Consider the following 21,913-nt stretch of genomic DNA (forward strand, 5'->3'; position numbering starts at 1 on the left):
GGTATTAAATGTTTATTAAATTACAAGTACATGAAATCGATCTTTTTAGCTGTGCTCAAATTAGTGGACATAACAGCTCAAAGATTTTGTGGAAGGAAAACATAAGAACCAATAGGTTGTCTTGTCCCATATTGCAATTAATTCTTACAATTTATTCTTCTAATATAACCAAAGTGAAAAAGTTCTGTTTACTTTTATTTCCCCTCGTAGGCACTCTTTAGCAGATTTTCCCTATAATTTTATTTGGGCACATTGCAATGACAATTAATTGCTTGCTTCCTTGCCCGATTACCCTTAAAGCTGTGAGTTTCTTGAACGCAGGAACTAATCTTTGTTGCCTGTTTCTTTCTAGCAGTTAGCACAATACCTGGAAAATTATGGGTACTCAATAAATATGTGGCAACTAACTGAAGAAGAGCAATAAATTCTTTCTAAATGGAATCAAGGACAAAAGTGTTGATATTTTAATTTTATTGTGCTGTGAAATATATTTATCATGACCATAACAAAACTTGCCACTAGAAAGATATAGATACTAAAAAGGGACCTCAATCAGCTATTTTTCAACACTTTACTAAAAAGTTTTGGGATCTCTTCTCACAAGAAGTAATTTGATTTTTTTTTTTTCAAATTTGGCCCTAGGGCATGGTGTTTCCCAAACACTTCTAGTCTTCTTTAATAAATGTTGTAATTAATGTTCTAATCACAAAATTTTACTTGTAGATGCATTCATACTTGCAAAATCAAAAATAACCTTAAGAATCATTTGATTGACACTCAATACCCAGTGGCACATGAGAACAAATTAAATTCTATAAAATATTTGTCATAAAAATGTACAAGCCTTCCTGTCAAATAAAAATAAACCAACAAGTACCTTTGGGACATAACAAAGAATATGTATTTATTTAGTTTAAAACATAGGTCCCTTGAGAATGCGCAGAGCTGAGTTCTAGTCCTAGCTCTTTCTGCTGTAATCTTTTGAATAATTTCATCTTCATCTTCCATCTTTAGGTTTTCTTCAAGTGCAAAATAGGAGATTTATAGCAAATGATTTCCAAGGTCTCTTTCAATTTTAAAATTCTATTCTGTGATTTCTGATTTAATCTAGACAGTAACTGGGAAAAAGTTCATTTATAGAGTCTGCAAACTAATCCTCTTAGAACTATACCTATTCTGTTATGAGTCCATACCTGTATCTACATTATCATCATAATGTTTTGCATATCTTAATAGTTTATTTGAAGACTTATATGTAATATCATTTTGCCTGTTGCCTTTTTTGTTTGTTTGTTTTTAAGTCAAACTCTCTTTAAAGGCATCAAAGTCTCTTCTCCCTCATAAGCAGTTGGCTCTACATTTCTTGGATGCTTGAAGAATGATGAGACCTAGGGAAAACCAGTTCCATTTCTATTCTTTACAAACATGCTATAAAGAAAATAATCATTTTGTGAGTATTCATTTGTACATCTAAGATTCTTTCCTAGGCCTCTCTTCAACAGGAATGGAATAGCCTTAAAGTTTACATTTTGCTTTAATGTAGGAAATTTTAAATAGCTGGAATGAATGCAGAGTAGTTTTGGAAAATTTATTATTTTGTCCTAATGCCTTTCAAGGTGATATTTGACTTCCAGTTATCCCTAAGGGAATATGAAATCTCGAATGCTATATAGATTTTCTTTTCATCTTCTAATATACAGTGTACCCATGATATTTTAAAGAGCTTTTAGTGAGTTTGAATCCAAAGCAGACCCACTTCTCAAGTAAGGTTGTAGTTGACTACATAGATTATATTGGAGCAAACTTGTTGTTCCTGACTATTTGATAGAGTTATTTGCACAATATATATAGAATGCTTCTTTAGCTTTATTATATTTTACGTCTTTTTCATTATTGGTTGAATTCAGTATAAAAATGCGATTAGTTCAAGTTTTGTGACAGTCACAGCATAAAGTTAAAAAATGGCTGCCTTTTATACTAAAAATATTTATTAAATTTTTATTTATTTATAATATTTAAAGCAAGAACTGAGAGTAAATGTATTTATATCAAACAATACATATTTTTGGTAATATTTTAAAGTAAAAAAATATTTGATACCTTTAATGAAGATTAAGTTGATAATATTAATTTTTACAAATCTCATATCTTTAATATCTGGAGAGAAGTTTATAAGTCACCAAAATGGTATAGTCTAAAAAGTCCAAAAGTTTTGTTTTAAGACAGCAATCATATACTGTGTTTGGTGGTTCGTCAAATGAGTCAATTTCCTCATCGAGTCTTCCTCTGGATTTTTGCCTCTCTGGCCCCCTTCTCTTCTATTGCAATTTCTGTTCTCAGTATCTGGCATAAAACCGAGTGATAAAATTAACCACTTTATAGTCTTTTCATTTTATTACTTTTGTTCTTGCAATATAAATTTTCTTTCCATGCTGATCTATAGAAAATTTCTTTTTAAATTCTACTAGTCAGCTAAATCTTTTAAGGTGGTAAGTTAAAAATGTTTTAATATGCTTAGCTGGAAAGCATAATTAGAAAATCCATTGTTAAATATCTTATTTCTATTTTATGGTAAATAATAATCATGGCACTATGGAAAGTGAAAAGTCTTTAGAATAAGAAAAATTTGAATTCGAAAGCTAAATACATCATTTATGGGGTATTTGGTACATTATTTTATATTCTTAAATCTAGTTTTCCTCATTTACATAAAAAGTAAAATAAAAAATATATCAAAGTTTATAATATGTTAAGAATAGAAATAATTTGTGTAAACTATCTAGCAAAATGACTAAAACATAGTACATACTCAGTATTTATTGAGTGAAAATCATTTGGCAGTTATTGTGGGGACAGTGAATATTACTATTCTAAATTATATGCTATGAATTGCTCAATGCCATTGTTGACAAGTAGAGATTAAATGAGCCTGGGTCTCTGTTGGAAATAAAAGTTATGAAATTAAACTATGTTCTTCTAGTTACGTGAAAGGTAAAGTAACTGATCAATAAATTGATTTCTCTAGAGCTCATGTAAAATTAATACAACATATGAAACAATGTTCTTTAAGAAACTGGATATTAGGCAAGGAAGAATATGATCCCTGAGCGATGGGAAACAAATAAGAGGAGCTCTATGATTGCCCTATACTTCTGTCTTGAGAGTTTCTAGTGCTGGACTCCCACAGTTGAGGAAACAGAGCTAAGGTTTTGGGGAAACAAAGACAGTTTGAGTTTGCAAGACTGAGTACTGATGAATAAAGAGCTGCCCAGACACAGACTCCAAAGACCTGCAAATGAAGTTTTCAGCTGAATATCGATCAGCATATACATGTAACGAAACTACCCAGGGCCAGGGAAAGAATTGCCAGTAAATAGACCTTGGAAAATGGCTAGTCCCCACCAGCCAGACTGGAAAATCTTATGATTAATAAGGTATTTCCTTGCAATAGTAGGAGAATAATTAGTCCTAGTGTGAACACTATTCTAGTCCTGTGAAACAATTCTTGTAAGCCACACATAAAAGGATCAAAGTAATTTGAAGTAACTTAACTTTGTACTACAGCAAAGCTCAAAATTAATTATAGAAAAAACAAATGTCCATCCCCCTACAAGGAAAAATTGATAATGTCTGACATTCAATAAAAAATTACCAGGCATACTGAGGAGCATGAAAATATGATCCATAATTTGGAGATAAAGCAATCGATAAAAATATTTAGAACTAACACAGATATAATAAACAGGGAAAAAATTATAATTTGATTCCATATATTAAAAAAAAGAAGTAGAAGCTAGAAAAAGAAAAACAAAAAACAAATCTAACCTTTAGAGATCAAAACCACAAAGTGTAAATATATTGTTTATGGTTGTTAGCAGATTAGACACTGCAGAAAAAAAGATTAGTAACTTTCAATTTTTAATTTTTATTTTATTTTATTATTATTATTATTATTATTATTTATTTTTTAGGCGAGGCCACCCTTGGTTGACCTCACAGATTTCAAGAAACTTGTCAGCTTACAAATGCTTTATTTTTTTTTATTTTTTATACCTACAGCACCCAGTCTTTCTAGGTGGTCTTCCATCCAAGTACTAATCAGGCCCAACCCTGCTTAGCTTTCGAGATCAGATGGGATGCGGCTTGTTCAGGATAGCATGGCCATAGACGGTTAGTAACCTTTAAGACATAACAGTAGAAATGCAAAAATAAAAACCAAAAAAGGGAATCTAAAAAGATAAAGTAACATGAGGTGCGGGACAATTTTCAGCAGCCTAATACATGTATTATTCGGGTTTTCAAAGGTGAAGGAGAGACAAAAAATATTTGAAGAAAAAAAGGCTAAAATTTTTCCAAATTTGATAGAAACTATAAACCCATATGTTCAAGAAGCTCAATGAGGTGCATGCAGAAGAAACACTAAGAAAACCACATCAAGACATGTAATAATTACATTGCGCGCGTGCGCGCGCGCGCGCGCGCGCACACACACACACACACACACACACACACACACACACAACAGTAATAAAAAGGATATCTTAAAAGTGGTCCAAGGGTAGGACTAGGGGGAAGGCTCTTACATTCATAGGAATTACAAGATAACAACTGATATTCATTAGAAAAAAATAAAAAGCAGAAGACAGTGGAGCAACATTTTGAAAGTACTGAACTGAAAGAAAAAAAACTTTCAACCAAGAATTATATGCTAATAAAAATATCTTTTTTTAAAAAAAGATTATTTTTAAGACATAAAAAAGCTTAAAGACTTCACCAACACACTGAGTTGCATTATTGGAAATAATAAAGCCATTCAGACTGAAGAACTACAATAGATGGAAATATTGTTCTGCACAAAGGAAATGAAAAGCACTGGAAATTTACCATGGTTATATATAAAATTGTTTATTATCTTAAGGTATAACTTACTATTTAAATAAAAATAAAACAAAATATCATAGGGTATATAGCTTATGTAAAAGTAAACTGACAGAAATCTTACAAAGATCAAGAATATACTATTGTAAGATTCTTATACATGATATAGTATGATATTATATAAATGTCAAGTATGATGAGTTAAAGATATATGTTATAAACCCTAAAGAAACCAATAAAACAACAAAATAAAGAATTCCAGTTTAAACAGTTAATGAAAGATGAAATTATATAATATTCAATTAATCCAAGAGAAGGCAGAAAAGATGAAAAGGGAAAGAAGAAATGAAAAGAAGAAAAGGGACAATTAGAAAAGATACTATGATAGATTTAAATCTAACCATATAGCTATAGTCACATTAAGTATAAGTAGTTTAAATACCCCAATTTAGAAGGCAGAGATGATCAGTTTGGATTAAAAAGTAACACCCAACTCTATGCTGCCTATAAGAAAGGACTTTGGAAAGTATCTAAACATAATAAAGGTCAAATATGACAAATCCTCAGCTGATATGATACTCAATGGTGAGAAACTGAAAGCTTTTCCTCTAAGGTCAGGAACAAGACAAGGATGCGCATTCTTGCCACTGTTATTTAACATAGTACTGGAAGTCCTAGCCAGGAGGGTAGAGGGGGTCATGGTGCTGGAAGGAAACTTGACTTTGGATGGTGAACACACAGTGCGATATACAGATGATGCATTATAGAACTGTATACCTGAAACTTATATCTTACTAACTAATGTTATCTCAAAAAATATAACAAAATAGAAAAGAATTTCAAATATACAAATACAAATAGATAGAAGTAGACTAGTAGAACAAAATATAGCATACTAACACTAAACAAAAAGATGCTGGATAAGCTATAATAATGTCAGAACAAAGTAGATAACTGAGAAAAAATATAAAAGCATAAAGAATGCCATTTAATAATTATAAAGTAGTTAACTTATGAAGAAGTCATAATAATGTCTAAATATTGATTCAAAAGTTTCAAAGTATATTAAAAAAAAGCTGATACAACTATTAGAAGAAATGGACAAACCCAAGTATAATCAGAAGTTTCAACACCTGTGTCTCAATAATTGTAGACAGAATATTAGTAAGATTATAAAAGAACTTTTGAGTTGGATTAATTAACAATTACAACATACCATACTCAAAAACAGCAAAATACACATTGTTTGCAGGTACACACGAAATATACACCAAGATAGAATATATTCTTAGCTATATAAAAAAAAAGTCTTTATAAATATATAAGAATTTAATAAAAGCAGTTTCTTTCATCTTTGAGGAATTAAATCTAAAATCAGAAACAATGAGATATTTGGGAAATATCTGATATTTAGAAACTAACATACTCTAAATAACCCACAGTTCAAAAAAGAAATCAAAAACAGGAATTAGCATTTTAAATGTAATGAATATATAAACACAACATATCAAAACTGACAGATAATGCTAAAGTTGAACTTAGGGTATTTATAGAAACATCTAATTAGAAAAGTAGAAAGGTCTCATTGATTATGCCAGATCCAACCTAGAAAAAGAGAATCAAATTAAAGTCAAAGCAAGTAGAGGAAAAAAAACAATAAAGACTAGAGTAGATACCAATGAAATAGAGAACAGAAAATGTTAGAGAAAATCGATGAACCTAAAAGTTGATTATTTGAGTAAATAAAATTGATTAAACTCTAGACTAATTAGATAAAAAAAAAAGAAATGAGAAGTTACTAATATTAGGAACGAGAAAGATGAAATGACTACAGAAGCTGGAGATATTAGTAGGATATTATTTAAGGAAATATTAACAACTTTATGATTAACAATTCAACAACTTAGGTGAAATGGTGTTTCCTTGAAGACAAAAATTTATAATACTAATTCAGGATGAAATAACCAAAAATGCCACTATATCTATTAAATAGATTTGTTTTTAAAGCCATTCCACAGAGCATCTGTCTAATAAAGGACTTGTCTCTAGAATATATAAGGGTGGAGGGGGAAGGAGGAAGAAAGAGGGAGGGAGCTGGGGAAAAGGGGTCAATACGTGGTGACAGGAAAAAATCTAACTATGGGCAGTGAACACATAATGCAGCATCTATATGCCTTACTGTTGAATTGTATACTTGAAACTTATTGGATTTCATAAATGTCACTATATATATATAGAAAGAACTCTCCAAACTCAATACAAAACAACCTAATTTTAAAAAAGGCAAATGATTTGAACAGACATTACTATAAAGAATATATAAAAATGGAAAATTGGTATACGAACAGATACTCAACATCAATAGCCATTAGGAAAAATGCAATTTAACCCTATAATAAAATAATAATACACTTTTACTAGAGTAGCTAAAATTGAACAGGACTGATGATCCAAAGCATTGACGAGGATGGACAAGATGTGGCACTCTCATGCATTTAGGATGTGGGAATTTCAAATGGCACAGCCACTTTGAAATTGTTTGGCATTAAAAAAAAAACTGACATATACACCTACCATATGATCTAGCATTCTATACCTAGGCATCTTCACTGTAGAAAATAAAGTGTGAGAAGGTTTAAAGCAGCTTTATGTGTACTCAAAAATTGAAAACAAATGTTCATCGACAAGTGAATGGATAAATTACACAGTGGTCTATCTATATAGTGGAGTACCATTCAGCAGTAAAAAGAGATTGAACTATTGATAACTGCTACAACATGAAGTTCAAAATATCATGCTGAATGGAAAAATTCAAACTAAAGAGAGTGCATACTGAATAACCCCATTTGTATATAGTTCTAAGAAATGCAAACGTGTGTAATGTCACAGCAGAACAGTGATTGCCTGGAATGGAATGGGGCAAAAAAGGGCTGGAAGGAAGAATTACAAAGGTACACGGGAAAGTTTTGGGGATGGTGGATATGGGCGCTCTCTTTAGTAATAGTTTCACAATTATATGTATGTCAAAACATCAAATTGTACACTAAAAATGTAGAGTTCATTTCATATCAGCCCTCAGTAGAGCTGTTTAAACAGATTAAAATATTTTTTGATATGAATCTGACTTATAAAATGTTGATAGTTACCCTAACTTAAATCCAGAAAGAATACTTCACTTTAAAACAATCATTTATTCATTGTAGAGAAGTAGGGAAGAACATGATGAATCGTAAATCTATTAGCAATACAGTTGACCCTTGAACAACAAGAGCTGACCAATGAGGGTCCATTTATATGCAGATTTTTTTCGATCAATATAGTTGGCCCTCCAGGCCCTAGGATTTGCAGCAGATGATTAGACTAACCATAGACTGAAAACAGTGCTTTGGATCCATGGTTGGGAATCCCTAGTGCAGAGAACCAACAATGTGCATTCTATATATGGGCTTACTCTTCCCCATAGTTAAATTAATTGGGCCTATATTTGAGCCCTAGTCATCTGATAAACCTCCCAAAATATATGTAACGATTGGTGTCATTAATAACAGATCCAGCTATTTTTCTTAAATTTTTAGTGACAATTATGAAAACTTTAGGAATAAATAAATTGCGAGCAAGTATTTATAAATGTGTGTGCATCTGGACATGTATGTTGGCAGACTAGAAGAAGCACTATTTTTGATGAGTTAAATTGCTTTTTAGTATATATCAGATGACGTTGTGTAGGGCGCTGATAACTTCACTCAACTCAAGGACTGACTATAGGGTTTACTGGGAATTAAAACGGAATCCAGTATTTTTGTTGTTGTTGTTTGTTTGTTTACCATCAACCTGCAGGAATTCTGGCTTGAAAGGCTCCTATGCTCTTCTGTACGCTGTAGCTTTCCTCCTATCTTGTAGTCTGTCTCCATTCTTAAAGAAATAATCAAATCAAAGCAGGCAGAACAAAGCAAACAAACACCGTGAACCCCACACCTTCAACGCGATATCAGTCCCTAATGCCCTACATCTTGCCTGTTTTAAATCGAACACAGAAAGTTGGAGCGAAGCTGGCTTTCAAGATTTGTAAACAACTCTGCCAACTATTTTGTTATTTCACAACGTTGGAAATGAACTGAGCTTAGCCTTCCAGAAGGCAGGTGTGTTGCTTTATGGACCTTTCTGCAGAACACATAAATGTGACAGGTGAAAGGAAGGGAGGACTCAGGGTTAGCTGGTTATCTACTCTGACAACCAGGAGCGTTTATGGCTGCTCTGTGCATCACCTTGTACAAATGAAGCTCTGGGAAGCAAAATAAGTTGTGCATGCAGGAACTTCTCAGTTCTCTCTTCTTAACTGAGGGATATCCAATCATAAATATGTTTCAAAGAAGGTTTAACATTTCTGATAGATTGATTTAAAGCAGCTCAGGGCTACATTTAAATATCAGAAGTGTTACTCTGAGGGCTTCCTGCCTCAGCCACAACAATCCATGGAGAGTTCCCCAATTGCTATATGCCAGAATATATATTGATTAGCAAGTTTCCATTGTACCTGCTTAATGACACACTTTAGATTTCTTTTCCAGGTGCACAATTTAATTTCTAGAATTATCTCCTGCAATCAGTTTTTCTCCCCCTACCCCAATATCAAGTCACTTTTTCTTAATTTGCTTCATGTTTTCACACTAAGTTTAGTTGATTTTACCAAAACCTGACAAATTCCATATTCAGTTAATGCTCATGGATTCATAGCCCTTAAAAAGTCCAACCCCTATTGTTAAATAAAATATATCATTAAAAATAATACTAGCTAACATATTATGTTAATTTTGCACTAAAGTGATCTTTATGTTACACTAAATAGTTATGTCAGTTCTTAAGAAAGAGAAGCTTTAAGTGTTCATAGCAAGATTACAAAGCAGTAAAAGATCAAGCTGGACTCAGTTTCCCTTGGCAATAGGCCTGTCTCTCCTCGATCACCTCGGTGGGCCTTCCATCAATACCCGCGCCATTCATCTTAGTGGTGAACTAAAAGCAAGTGTAATTAAGAAAGACTTCTGATAAGCACCTTCCTTTCTATCACAGATTACATCCTAGTCTTTCCACATGGCAGCTCTTCTTTATGAAATAGAAGACTGATACTTTTCAAGGGAGAACTTAAAATAACTCAGAGAATCAAATTTCTTGTTTAATTTCAGCTCTTCCGAGGGCAAAATATAACTGTTTATTCATTCATATATTTATTCAAAAATGTATATTTGCACCTACAATGTGTTGTAGTTGGTGGGGATACAACAGTGAACAAAATGTAGAAGAATCTTTGCCTGCATGGAGTTTATACTGTGTAAAGAGGGGCGACAAGCAATGGAATAAGCAAAATCTACACTATTCACTATTCGGGTGGCAGTAGGTATGATGGAGAATGTAGAAGCAGGGAACGGGAATCAAAAGCAGTGGTTTTGGGTGTTACCCCATAGCTCACAGAACTGTGTGAGGATCCGAGTCCAGGGATGGAGGGGTGTCCTGGTCGTCCTGGGCTTCTGATGGGGTCTGAGATAAGCAGGGAGAAATTAGTCCTAAGGTCTCAAGCCCAACAGTGAGGCTGAGGCTGTGACTGTTGGCTGAGGAGGTTTTAGGATCTTTTCAAGAACATTCAAAGTTCTGGGTCCTTTCTTTACCAATGACATGAAACGTAGAAGCCCAGGAGATTTGGTCTTAACTGTAAAGAAAGGGAATCTGGGAATTTGTACTTCAGGAATGAGTTCATTAGAGACTCTTGCTCCAGATTCTCTGAAGTTTCTGAGGAAGGTAAATTAATACCTTGCTCAAGGCCCTTCAGGCTCAAATGTTTTGTCGACATTTAAATTCAAAGAAAGTCAAGAAACATAATGTACATTGCAATTTTTTTTTTTTTTTTTGTCTGCACCAGGTTTATACTAATTCATGACAGGGAGAGGTGGCAGGGATGGTGGGACACAGCTTGCTCCGGGCCTCCACATCTTTGAAAAGCCTGAGCTCTGCATGGCAATGCTGATGTGAGGCGAAGGAATGAGTGCAGCATCCTCGTGTGTCTGCACCAGAAAGGTTGGGATGAAACGAGACTCTCAGACTTACCTTGCACTTTCATCATCACCACTGACCCATTGGTCTCTAGTGTCCCTGAGAGCTATGTGGACGTCTGCGATATGTAAGGAAATGCTCACAGAAGGGGTCATTACAGACTGGTGATGCCACACTCCTGAGATCAAGCAATTGTGTTGCACCCTCAGAGAGGTTCTCCCATGACCAATGACTTAAGCATCCATTAGAGAGGTGAAATTATTTCTAATCCCTAAGCCGTTTGCATATGTGGAGGAGGAAACAGACAAAGTTCACATTTTTTTTGCATGGGTTGGCCTTCCTTCATTTTCTGAAGGACCGGGTGGCCCTGATAATTAAAAAGAGATGTGATTAGCAGGAAATGAATAAAGCGTTAATTTCTATTGTGTCAACATTATACAGTAATGTTTTTCAAATCTATTATGCTGGTGAATTAAGAGAAAATCCCGTTGGTTGAAGACAAAATAAATATAAATATTTCCTTTCATATTTTGGAGGAAGCTCTGTGAAAGCAATAGGAAATTATTGTTGCGGCTCATTAAAATAGCTATTTATAATTACTCTGTTTTGACATCTACTTTATACGAATATGATAATTCTGACCTTCAGTTATGCAGTCAATGAAATGCAGACTTTGAAACTGCCTTTCATAGGATATGCTTTTATCATGAACTATTTTCAGGGGCTCGGTAGCAAATGGATATATGCAGTTGCCAGAAAATTTTTCATCTTCAGTGTGTTTGTTTTATGTCTGTGTTTCACTTGTTACTAATTGTCTACCTAAGAGGAAGTGAGAAAATATCAAATTAACATGAGAGACTGTATCCAGCATTCAAACTTAAAAGGCTGATTGTGCGAAATATCTTCATGAAAATGTAAATGGATATATCCGTGTGAATATTTTAGCAATTGTCTGAATAGATGCATAAAATGGGCAATGAGGTTTTCCAAATGCTTTATAAAAAAATCTCATAATTAGGGAGTTAAAAGTCAAGTGGTAGAATTGTTAGTTGGTTAATTAATTTATGGAGTCAAATTGAAACAAGGATTTAGAGTATAATTTCTAATAAGTGACATGTCACTGATTAATAAATTATGAAAATAGAAAAAGTTTTACATAAATCTTTTAAATAATTTTTTATTTTATCTCTTAAATTATAATATTAAGTCACAAGGATAACATGTTTATTGAAGGATATTTAGAAAGTATGAGCAAGCCAAGGGAGGAAAGTAAAAAAAGTCATTCATTAACCTACTATTCAAAATACCATTACCATTTTGAAGTGTTTTCTTCCTGTCTTTTTCTGTACACATGATATATGTTCTTTTTAACAAAAATAGAGTCACATATATAAATACATATTTATGATATGTATATATATGTATATAGGCTTTTTGGCCTACTAATTTAATCTAATAATACACTCTGAACCTTATTGCTGAGTATTTAGGTTTCAGGGTTTCCAAGTTTATGCTATTACAAACAACTCTGTAATAAATGTCTCTATAGGCACATCTTTAAATATTTATCTGATTATTTCTTTTTGATCAATTTCTAGAAATGACATTGCTGGATCAAAGTTTCATACATTTTTGTGGTCCTACAGAGAGGATATATCAGTTTACATTCTCACTAGTAGTGCATAGGAATGCCTGTATTTTACCTTTCCAAAATTAGACATTGTTTTCTTTTAATTTATAAAGAAGTTTACTTAATTTCCATTTTAATTTTTCCTTTCATAAATTCTTTATTTGCTTTTATGTTTAGGATGACCAGCTCTATCCTGAGAATAAGTTAATGTTCACACTATTTAAAAAATAATTCCTTTATGTTTTTATTTTTTAGATTTAGATCTTTAATTTACGTGAAATTTATTTTTAAAAAATGAGTCAGATAGAAATGTAATTTCACTTAAAAAATCATTAACCTTGCAATATATTTTTAGAATAATTCTTTCATCAGATACTTGGATGTCACCTTAATTAAATACAAAATTGTAATGTCAATATTGGTCATTTTCTGATTTTCTATTCTTTTTATCTGATTATTTTTGTTCCACTATCGCACTGTGTAAAATTATTATCTTTGTATATTAACATATTTAATAGATTGAATTCCCCAAACTTCCAAGTGCATTTTTTTCATGTATTTAAATTTTCCAACATTTCTCAACTTATAAAAAAAATTACATCACTTTTGAAAATTTGATAGAATTTCCATTTAATTTATCACTATTCTGAGAAATAGCAACTTAACACATTTGAGTTTTCACAGTTAGAAATATTTTATGTCTCTTTATTTCTTATTTTTAAAATAATTCTTAGTAAGGTTTTATGATTTTTAAACTGTATATATCTGTCATCCGAACATTAACACTTTTATTTATTTTAATGTTAATTTTTTCTTTAAAAAATAGCCTGTCATCCATTGATTCTAAGGTAAATATCTATTACATAATTTTGAGCCATGCGAAATTAAAATTTAAAAATGTATTATGAGAAAAAAGATAAAAAGGGTAAGCAGAAGCTAATTACATTATAATGCAATGAAAATATTTGATTGTTTAAAGAAAGAAATTAGTTCTTTTTTGACTATAAACTAATAGTGCATTCAAAGAAAATTTAAATCTGAAGTTATTTCTACAGATTTTCTGCTTATTTTTCATTAAAAAGAAAACTGGAAGTACAACATAAAAAATTAGTAACATCACCATTTGTCATTTCACACTTCTGTAATTGGGAATGTTGTTGCTGAGGTAAAAGATATATACACTTTGATTTTGACATATAGTGTCAAATTTCTTACCGATGTAAACATGCACCAGCAATATGAAAGACTGCCTGTTTTAGCACAGTATCAACAACCAAGTGGGTTATCAAATTTTAGGATTTTTGTCAATCTGTAAGTATAAAAATTGTATAAAATTTTAATTTTCTTTTTATAAGTAGTTTGAGCAATTTTTCATATATTTTAAGAAAATTTTTTTTGTTTTTCTTGTAATGACTTTTGAAGTTCTTTGCCCATTTTTAAAATAACAGTTGTTGGTCATTTTTATTATATATTTCTAAGAGCTCTTTATATATGAGAGAGATTGATCTTTTGGGGTTTAAGATTAATTTTCTCCCAGTTTTTAATTTGTTTACACTGATGTTTTGTTTTGTTATGTGGAGATTTTCACTTATTTTTAAAATCTAGATTGTAAATATTCAAGATTATAAATCAAAGTGTCCAGGTTTTCTTCTTGTACTGTTCCGGACAATAGTTCATATTTAAATCTTTGTTGAATTGAATTTACTTATGAATTCTGACATAAGGTAGGAATTTTAAATTATTTTTCTCAACTATCCAGTTCGTCTTCTACAAATTATCTTTCTGCCATTAATTTGAAATACTACTTTACCTATCATAGACTAAATTTTCAAATGTTGTTAGATCTGTTTATAAACTTTCCATTATATTCCATTGATATCTCTGCACCACATATCAGTGCCACAATTTTATTTTAATTATACACACACACACACACACACACACATATACATTTATATAGAGAAGAAGCTCTATACATACATGTGAACCCTATCTTACTAAATTCTCTTTATAGCAGTTTTTAGTCTATGTTCTTGGGTTTTCCAAGTATACAGTCATATTATATGCCAATGTGACAGTTTTATCTGCTTCTTTCCAATTTTTCTTCTCTGATTCTTTTTTGTTTCTAATTACATTAGCTAGTTCATATCCACCTGACATTTTAAATAATTGTGGGCATCATTGTCTTTTTCCTGACTATTGAGAATGCTTTTAGTGTTTACTGATTTAGCATCATTCTCTCTTTTGGCCTGAGGTAGATATAGTTTATCATATAAAAATTATCTACTTAGTCTTATTTTATCAAGAGTTTTTGTCAATAGTTTTTGCTGATTTATGTCTGTCTATATGTATATAGAAAAATGATAATATGATTTTCTCTTTAATTTAGAAATAGAATAAATTGTATTAATAGAGTTCCTAATTTTGAACTATTTTTGTAAACTCCACTTGGTCAGGATGAATAATTATTTCAATGTACTACTAGATTCTATTTGCTAACACAAATATACAATCTCTTTCCCACGATCTTTAAAAATCCAATATTTTTTCATAACTTTGATACCAAAATTCAGCTGGGATTAAAATGACCTGAGATGATGTGCGACCTTATATTATTTAGTCTCCTTCCTCTAATTATCATATATTTTATTGCTGAAATGTTTATGTGCTTGATTAAACAATACTGCCCTAGACTCACTGGAGATGTAATATATTATACAATATAACAACCCCATTCCCTCTCTAAAATCCACAAATCAAGGATTCAGATTGGGGATTTAGTATTTTAATAGTTCTTCATTACTAATCATAAATAACGTTGTCTTCTACATTCTTTTTCTGAGTTTGTAATCTTTGGTTTGTATCAATATTACACTCCAAAAAAAAAATAATAAAGAGAAAATTTTGTCCTGTCTCTCCTCTGGAAGAGGTTAAATAACAAAAGAGTGATCTTTCCTTTAAAGAACTGATAGAGTCTATGGCCATGCCACCCTGAACAAGCCCAATCCCATCTGATCTCAGAAATTAAGCAGGGTTGGGCCTGGTTAGTAGTACTTGGATGGGAGGCCACCTAGGAAAACCAAGTGCTACAGGTCTAAAAAGTAAAAATAAATTTAAAAAATAGGGGATTGTAAGCTGACAAAGTCCTTGCAATCTGTGAGGTCAACCAAGGGTTGCCTTGCCTAAAAAAAAAAAAATAATAATAACAACAACAACAACAACAATAATAATAATAATCAAGGACTGATAGAACCTTTTAAATTATAAAAATAGAATAGCTTTTTTTTTTTTTTTTTTTGGAAAATCCATTCAATAAAGAGGTCCATAAAATAACAAGCCAAAGTTCCCTTCTTCTGCCTTCTCAGTTCTATTTTTTAATTACTCTTCTGATCAGTGGATCACTGTTAAAAATTTGGTGTGCTTTCTTCCAGGTCTTTCTCTATGTCACATAGAAAAATAACAAAGGGTTTAAAAATGAAAACACTTAGTAGTGAGGATAACTAGTTTTCGTAACTTTTAAACATTTGTATTTCGTTTGTGAACTGGCTGTGTACTTTTCTGTTCTTTTTATTATCATCGGTCTGTAAACATTTAATGTTTTGAAGAGATGATCTTTTGTCTCCCCTTTCTTCACCTTCTCATTTCTATTCCCTACAAATAATCATCGAATCATTGTTACAGTCCTATTGTGTATCCACTTAGCTCTTTTCTTACGTATGTACAAATTTAATATCTAGTTAAAATTGTATACCAGTTAAATAAAAATGTTTTAAATATATACCACTTAAAATATATATTATGTATTTAGAACACATCATTATATTATGCATAAAATAATGTATAGTCTACTATACGTTCCTTGCTTATTTTTCTCAGCAAAAAAATGTCACTAGGGTCTTTTTAAAGGCTAAAATATATTTCATTACTCCATTGAAGGACTATTATGTTTCACCATTTCACTCTTAAAATGCAGTGAAAATTTAGGACATAAATGTGGGACAAAGTACAAGAGGTGGAATTGTCGATTTCAAGTAACATGAAAATTTTAATAGAAAAGACCTTCTTAAAAGATATTTCAGCATTTTCTCAAACTCTTAATATTTTTTTTTCCAATTCAAGGTATCAAAGGTATCAGATTATTATAAATATAATATTGGTATCTTTTTAATTTCAATCTTAATTCCCATGAGTTAAACATATTTTCATACATTTATTGAGATTTCTTTTTCTTTTGTGAATTTCCTTTAAATAATCTCTGCTCATTTCCTTTCTCCATATGGAATTGTTTTTCTCTTATTTATTTCAAGGAGCTCTTTGTATATTAGGGATGTTAACAATTATGGGTGTCAAACATTTTCTCCCAAGTACCTTTAGAAGGCATTCGATGCCTCTAAAGTCCCCTCCCTCTCTTATTTGTGCACTGCCCACCCCCTTTATTTTCTCCTTTCTTTCCATTTGCCCTTTGGGCTAGTCCGTCTCCTACATTATTTGTTTCACTACTAAACTGGAAGAGACTAAGGGATAGGAAATTAAATATTTAAACAGGTCTTATAACAACTTCAGTTTAGAAAAGATATGAACATTCTTCACTTAATGTGTATGGAGGATATTGTGGGTGTTTCCTATCTATTCCAATTTTTCATGAGGTAACTTCTCCTTCAAAACCATGAGTAATGACTGACTATATATTCCAGCAAAAATATAGATCCCAATGACATATTGGCTGATAAAATGTAAAAAATGCAGTTAGCCATTTGCATTCCCTAATGATCATATATTTCACTAGTCAAATGTATGGTCAGTTACCTGATATTTGAAATATTTGTATGATATTTCAATATAAAATGTTTTAAGAAGATGCTGTACCAACCTATTTTTTTCATATTATAAAAACAAAACAACAATAACAAAAAAGAGTATTATTCATTAATTTATATGTTAAGGATTGGGACTGAAAGATAGGTTGAAGTAATGCCATCTTGGGGAAAGAACAACAGTCTGAGAGGTCATATCTTTCAAGAGGCATTTTGATTGCTAGCTCTTGCAGATGTATAAAGGAAGGTGAAGCAAATGCTTAATAATATTTTTAAAACCAATAAATTTCTATGTTAATCTCCCCAATCCTCCCCAAATTAAAAAAAAAAAAATACTGTCCTTTTTCTCCTCCTGTTTTGTGTGTGCCCAGTCATTTGCATCTTTCTTTAATATGTCTTTTATTCACAAGAAATTGACAGTCTTTTCTTGGTGATATACTATTTTCTGGGTTGGCTATATTCATTGATACCCACTGAAAATCTTCACTGAGACCAGAAAATTAAATTTTTCTCTCTTTTTATTTTTACATCATTTAAAAAAACATTTTAGAAGTATATGTCTTTAAATTTATTCTTAAAATTATATTATAGAGAATAAAGAAAGGCTATCATTGTTTATCTTGCACTTTATTATATAAAAAAACACATATCTAAAGATAATTGTCACATTTTCATTGGTAAATTATTATTTTCTGGAAAACTACATATCATTGTACATTTTTATTTTGTTTGCTTTTAAATAATCTGAGAACAAATATCTTTATATTAGCTGAATATTAAGTTTTAAGTTTAGGAGTGGTAGATTTTATTGCTTTAAACTTTCATTTTATATCTTTAATGCCCCTTGCTCTTGGCAAATTATAATTCAAGAAGACAGAAAAATCAATCTTCGTATGCAAAAAGAAAGTATTTGGCAGCCAAGATAATCAGCATTTATGCAAACTGAAAATTTTAAATATTTATGAAGATTTAAAAAAATGTGACAGGACTGTTTACAAATTAAGATCTATTGCCTCTACCTTGAATCCATAGGGTAGATTTTTATCTTATTTTAACTTAAGAAAATAGAAGCATACATTAAAAAAAATAATTTACACTATAATGGGCAAATGAATCTTGTCATACAGAATGAGACAGACTTACATATGTTGGAAATTTAAGAAATTGTTCTAGTTATATTTTGTCATAATAAATATCTACTTCTCCCCAGCTTTTCTACATAGATATGGAGCATCTATTTCTGTTTTCTGGGCTAGCCTCCCAAAGAGGGCAAGCAAGACTTGGGCTCAGCCTGTTGTTTCAATAAAATTCCTGGTAACACTGGCAGTCTTAAGAATTCTCCAGTGGTCTTTAATATGTTCTTCTTTGATGATAATTATACTTTACTTTTGGGCTAAAGTGACTAATCACTGGTATTTAATATTGAAAAAAAAATAACTTCATAATACAGGATAATCAGAGTTAGTCTTCCTACTAATTCTAATTCAGGTTCATTTCCCTTATTTAAAAAAGAAAAACAAGTTTGCTTAGAAATGGCAAAAGGAAACAGAAGTGGTCATTTTATAGTACTCCATGAACAAAAATTTGGAAAACTTTACTAATATATATTGTTCCACCAGCATACGTTCTTCAGGAATACTAATGGATTACTAATTTATTATATAATTAATTAGAACAATTAGAGTCCATTTATTATATGTTTTTGTACAAAAAGCATTTCTTTTCAAGACAAATTCCTACTCTGGCATGTGATTGAAAGAAATAGGATAATCTTGGGTGACATCAAATTAAGTGTGACTAGCTTATAGTGGCTGATTTAACCTTTGACATAAATATTAACTCTGGATATATTATAGACTTTGGCATAGGCCAGAACGACATGGCAGATGCGTGTGTAAAACCTGTTTTTTAAACATATGGCCTAGAATGCTTTAATTCTATGAGTATTCTGAGTATGTCCAGACAAGAGTTTTTAACTGTAAGCATACTTTTGTTTACCCTAAATGTGAAACAAAGCCAACCGGGGCCACTTAGGAAGGAGAGGAGCCTCAAGGACCTATTTAGACAGTTGCTTCTAGAAAAAAAATCAGTCTACAGTCAAAGATGTGTCAATCCTGTTTTTAAAGATTGATTAGGTAGCCGATTTTTTCTTCCTTATGTCCTTGGAGAAAATGAAAAATAACAGGTCCCCTTCCACTTTAGACTAACCATTCATATTTTTTATGACAGTCAGGTTTCCCTTGAGCCTTCTCTTCTCCAGGACAAATTATGCTAACTCCTTCAGTCTGTCCTCATAGGTCCTATTTTTCAACCATTAAATCATCTTATTGTTCTCCCTGTATCTTATCCAGTTTCTTCAAAATTATTTTAAAATATAAAGTCTTAAATTTGATATCTTTGCATTATTAGGTGGGTTAGGACTTCAAGAAGAAATTTATTTTCATATTCTAAGTTAGAGAGATGGTCTCTATGACATAGGTCAGCTGAGTGAGAGGGATAAGAAAATATAAGAGAAGCCAGGCAAGCAGGTTTATATTCAATCAGTGGCTTTAAATGATCAGAAATAGTAAAAACTGTGCCTGGAAAAATGGCATAGGATTCTTCAATAGACCTTTTGGAAGAGATCAGAACATAAAATTATAAAAACAAGCAGAGCCGCTTTTGTGTTTTCTTTAACTAAATAATCTGCTACGTCTCTTTATTAATATAATTCTGCAAAGTAAAAGATTAGGAGGTGAACTAATGTCAAATTCAAGACAAAAAAAGCTGTAATAGTGGAAGATGTTAATTCAAGAAAGGGCATAGGGATTCAGCATCAGACTGACTTCAGCTTAATTAAGAGCTAGAACCACTTTTTCAAGCAGATTTTAATGCAAAGAAGGGACATTCATGGAGTCTTACCTAGCAAAGCTTTATTTTTTTGTCGTATATGACCAATAGGAAGGGTATGGTATTGGATTTGCTGATACACGGATCTGGGTTTATGGCATTGTATTGTCTTTGCAGCACCACCTTGATTTGGGGAGATTAACATAATGTAGTTATTTGAACCTCTCCATTCCATGAAGGCCAAAAAAGAACCCATAATTCTTAGAAACCAAATCCCCCTCTATAGCAATTACTATGAGAGCAAGATTTCATTATAATAAAACCTAGAATAAAAGCCTTAAACTTTCTAGTCTTTGCATACTTCAACTTAAGTGCATTAATAATTGAATTTTGTATTTCTTTGATAACTTAACTTGAAACCTAAATTCTTATCTATGCCCAAAGCAAATACTTGGCATTTATCTTATTCTTTATCCTGGGTTATGCACTATGAAATGGGGTAAACTGCTATACAGCCTCCACAAAAGAGCAATCCAGTCACTAAAAAAGATGGTACTGTGTTTTTTCCAATATCCTCCTTATAAATCAGCAATAAATAATAGGCATCACAACAAAGTCGGCTTCATGATTCACCCATCGCTAGTTTATTTTCACTTTAAGGTGGGATAAAAATATAAACTGGCCATGCCCATATTGAAAAACCACAGGCAGATCTTAGAGGGCTTTTGCATTGAGTGGTGTGCAGTGGTGAAATATTTGTATTTGGCACTAACCCCTCTTTGAAAGCTAATGCAGTATGGTCTTACCATTTTTGCAGACAGGACAACATTGTTCTGGTTCATAGACTGGGTTGACACACTCAGGAACTGCGCAGTCTGCTACAACACAGTGAACTTCATTGCTGGGCTCACAGCGACACCATTCACATGGAGAGGGCTAGGAACAAATCTAAAATTAGCCCCTTTTCTCCTATAACTTAATGGTTGCACATTCATATGCTGTCAGAAGACAAAACATTAGTGTTTATATTGGCTTTACTGTATTGACTCCATTTACCATGTGTATGATCATTCTTCTCCAGTGGAAGGCAACCTGGACATCCAAGCCAAGGTGGGTGGCCACGTGCAGCTCAGGTTGCCATGAGCAACTGAGTGCTCATGTATAGCTTTTCCTGTCTATATTCTACTTTTCAAAGAAATGTTTGGACAACTAATATGTCATCTCCTGGTTTAGTTTCCAGATGTGCTGATTGCTCTGCCTTCCTCTGATAAAGAGGAACAGTACCAGAACATATGAAATAAGTTTTTTCTATTTATCATTTTTCTCCCTAAAAAAATTACTGAGAAACAGTAAATGGATGTCCTTACTCTTTGTATGAACTCTTTTTTTCCCAAACTAGCTGAGACTCTAAATGGATTTTTTTTTTCCAATGCAAATTTTAGAGGAGATTGCATTTGAGGTCCAAAACATCCAGGTACTGCCTCTTGAAAGATTTAGTGCATTCCTTGCATCTTGCCTTGCGTGCTTTTATGAATAAACTAAAATTGATCAACTTGAATAGCCACTATTTAAGAAGCAAAGACTCTAAAAATAGAACTGGAAAGTAATTAATTTAGAGGAAAAAATTTAAAAAATCAGAAAACAATTTTTGTCTTCACCGTACTTACCAACCAAGAGTGAGTTTGGGATTTTCTGTTTCTTTTCTAGAAACTGTCTCTAT

The 21,913-nt window shown here is 31.8% G+C and overlaps 1 protein-coding gene and 2 pseudogenes across 2 annotated transcripts in view; 1 reads left to right on the forward strand and 2 right to left on the reverse strand.

Moving 5' to 3' along the window:
• VWC2L (von Willebrand factor C domain containing 2 like) overlaps window positions 1-21,913 on the reverse strand; it is a 141,542-nt gene that overhangs the window by 95,429 nt on the left and 24,200 nt on the right. Inside the window, exon 3 of one of the 2 annotated variants that reach the window (XM_016150054.2) lies at window positions 21,000-21,129. The exons of the other annotated variant lie outside the window; for it this stretch is intronic. Within the exon in view, the coding sequence (XP_016005540.1) occupies window positions 21,000-21,129 (130 nt within the window). The remainder of the gene's footprint in view (window positions 1-20,999; window positions 21,130-21,913) is intronic. 2 annotated transcript variants of the gene reach the window in all.
• LOC118614222 lies at window positions 4,051-4,169 on the reverse strand (annotated as a pseudogene).
• LOC118613992 lies at window positions 15,524-15,645 on the forward strand (annotated as a pseudogene).

This window comes from Rousettus aegyptiacus, unplaced genomic scaffold (genome assembly GCF_014176215.1).
Source record: "Rousettus aegyptiacus isolate mRouAeg1 unplaced genomic scaffold, mRouAeg1.p scaffold_m13_p_2, whole genome shotgun sequence".
NCBI lineage: Eukaryota > Metazoa > Chordata > Mammalia > Chiroptera > Pteropodidae > Rousettus > Rousettus aegyptiacus.